General features: G+C 62.3%; 1 protein-coding gene across 1 annotated transcript in view; it reads right to left on the reverse strand.

Annotated features, from left to right (window-relative positions):
* Positions 1–695: 695 nt before the first annotated feature.
* Positions 696–1627, reverse strand: part of TMIGD2 (transmembrane and immunoglobulin domain containing 2) — a 7821-nt gene continuing 6889 nt past the window's right edge. The window contains exons 3-4 of the mRNA XM_008584427.1: positions 1511–1612; positions 696–1224 (exon numbers count right to left, since the gene is read on the reverse strand). Of these exons, the coding sequence (XP_008582649.1) occupies positions 950–1224; positions 1511–1612 (377 nt within the window). The 3' untranslated portion in view covers positions 696–949. The remainder of the gene's footprint in view (positions 1225–1510; positions 1613–1627) is intronic.

Consider the following 1627-nt stretch of genomic DNA (forward strand, 5'->3'; position numbering starts at 1 on the left):
GGGGGGGGGGGGGCAGGAGACATCCAGAGGCACCAGCCCCTTGAGGAATGATGGCGAGACTGAGACTCTTGTAGGGGCAAGGGCATCCCCAGCTCTTTGTTTTGGGGTCGGAGCCGGGCTTGGAGCCTGAGTCTCACACTGAGCAGGGACAGGCAGAGGGAGAGGTACGAGGTACAGGGGCAGATAAACACCCAGACAGCAGAAACCAGCGGATACAGAGCTGGAGAAACAGAGGGGGCGAGGCTCTCAGGCCAGCCCCACCCCCTCCTCATCCGGCAGGCAGCATGGTCTGATCGGCAGAAAGGACATCTGTCCCCATGGAAACAGCAGAAGTGGGGGAGGGGAGCCAGGCCCAGCTGGTGTCACTTCAAGGTGACAGGAGGACAGGAGATGGGGGGGGGGGCTGGCAAACACCAGGGAGCCTCTGACTTCCCCACTCCTCCCCCCATCTCCAGGCCTGCCTGGGGGGAGATACCAGCTGGGGAGGGGGTCTTCCAGCAGGACACGGCTTGGAGGCTGGGGGTATCGCCTTCCTGCTCCTTGGATGTGTCCCTACCCATATAAAGGGGGGCTGGTAAGTTGACACAGAGCTCCCTCAACACAGTGGGCCTCTCCAGCCATCCCTGGGGGCTCTGGGGTCTCCCAGATGACCCATCAAATCCCCACAAACTCTAGCTTTGCTTTCTTCATGAGCTTTTATTGAGCATTCTGGGGTCGAAAGGGAGATCTATTGCCATAGAAATGAGGAGGGGATCTCTGTTGGACTCCTGGTCTCCCCTTGGAAGGAGTTACATCCTTTTTTTTTTGGTGGCTGGTGGGTACAGGGATGGAACCCTGGACCTTGGTGCTAACCAAGTGAGCTAACCGGCCAGTTCTACGCAGTTACATCTTTTTGTAGCCTCTGGTGGGATCCCCTTTGTGTCTCCTGGAGTCTCCAACTCCTCTCCCACTACAGGGAACCCTCTGGCCTTGGCTGCCCAGAGGGGCCTGGGCCAGGAGAGACCGTAATGGTAGAGGTGGTTTGGCTGGGCCTCTGGCTGGGGCAAGGTTTGGGGGGCCAGACGCCGTGGGGGGTGGCAGGCTGGGGAAAAGAGAGAGAGTACACGCTCTGGCCTCTCTGGTTCTCCCTGGGTGTGTCCAGCACCTTTCTCTCTCCAGGCCAGGCCTCACTCTTCTTTGGGGCCCCTCGGGGCCGGTATAGGACGTTGCTGTAGAATGGATTTCCTAGATGGGGGTGACACAGACCAAGAGGGGACAGTCACTTAAGAGAGTCTGGCCCTCCGCGGCTCACCTCTGGGGCTTTGCCTCTATTTCTGAAGAACATGGGTGCAGGGCCTGGCCTTCTCCATCCCCCTACTCCCCTCCGCTCCCCGCCAGCATCCCGGCCGGAGCCCTCCTGATTGCCGGACGAGGGACGGGCCACCCCTGTCCCCAGCTGCACTTCCCGCCTCGGCCACGCGGGGGCGGTCTGCGGCGCCCACGGGCCCCCCGGCGCGGTTGTCTGGGTTACCTGAGTCCTTTTCCCCGCAGCGGCGGCGACCCCAGATGACCGCGCCCAGCGCGACCGCTGCCACCGCCACGAACCCCGCCGCCAGCACCACTAGGAGGGGGCCTGGGGGGGGGGGGG

The sequence above is a fragment of the Galeopterus variegatus genome, unplaced genomic scaffold (genome assembly GCF_000696425.1).
Source record: "Galeopterus variegatus unplaced genomic scaffold, G_variegatus-3.0.2 Scaffold3258, whole genome shotgun sequence".
In the NCBI taxonomy this organism is placed as follows: Eukaryota; Metazoa; Chordata; class Mammalia; order Dermoptera; family Cynocephalidae; genus Galeopterus; species Galeopterus variegatus.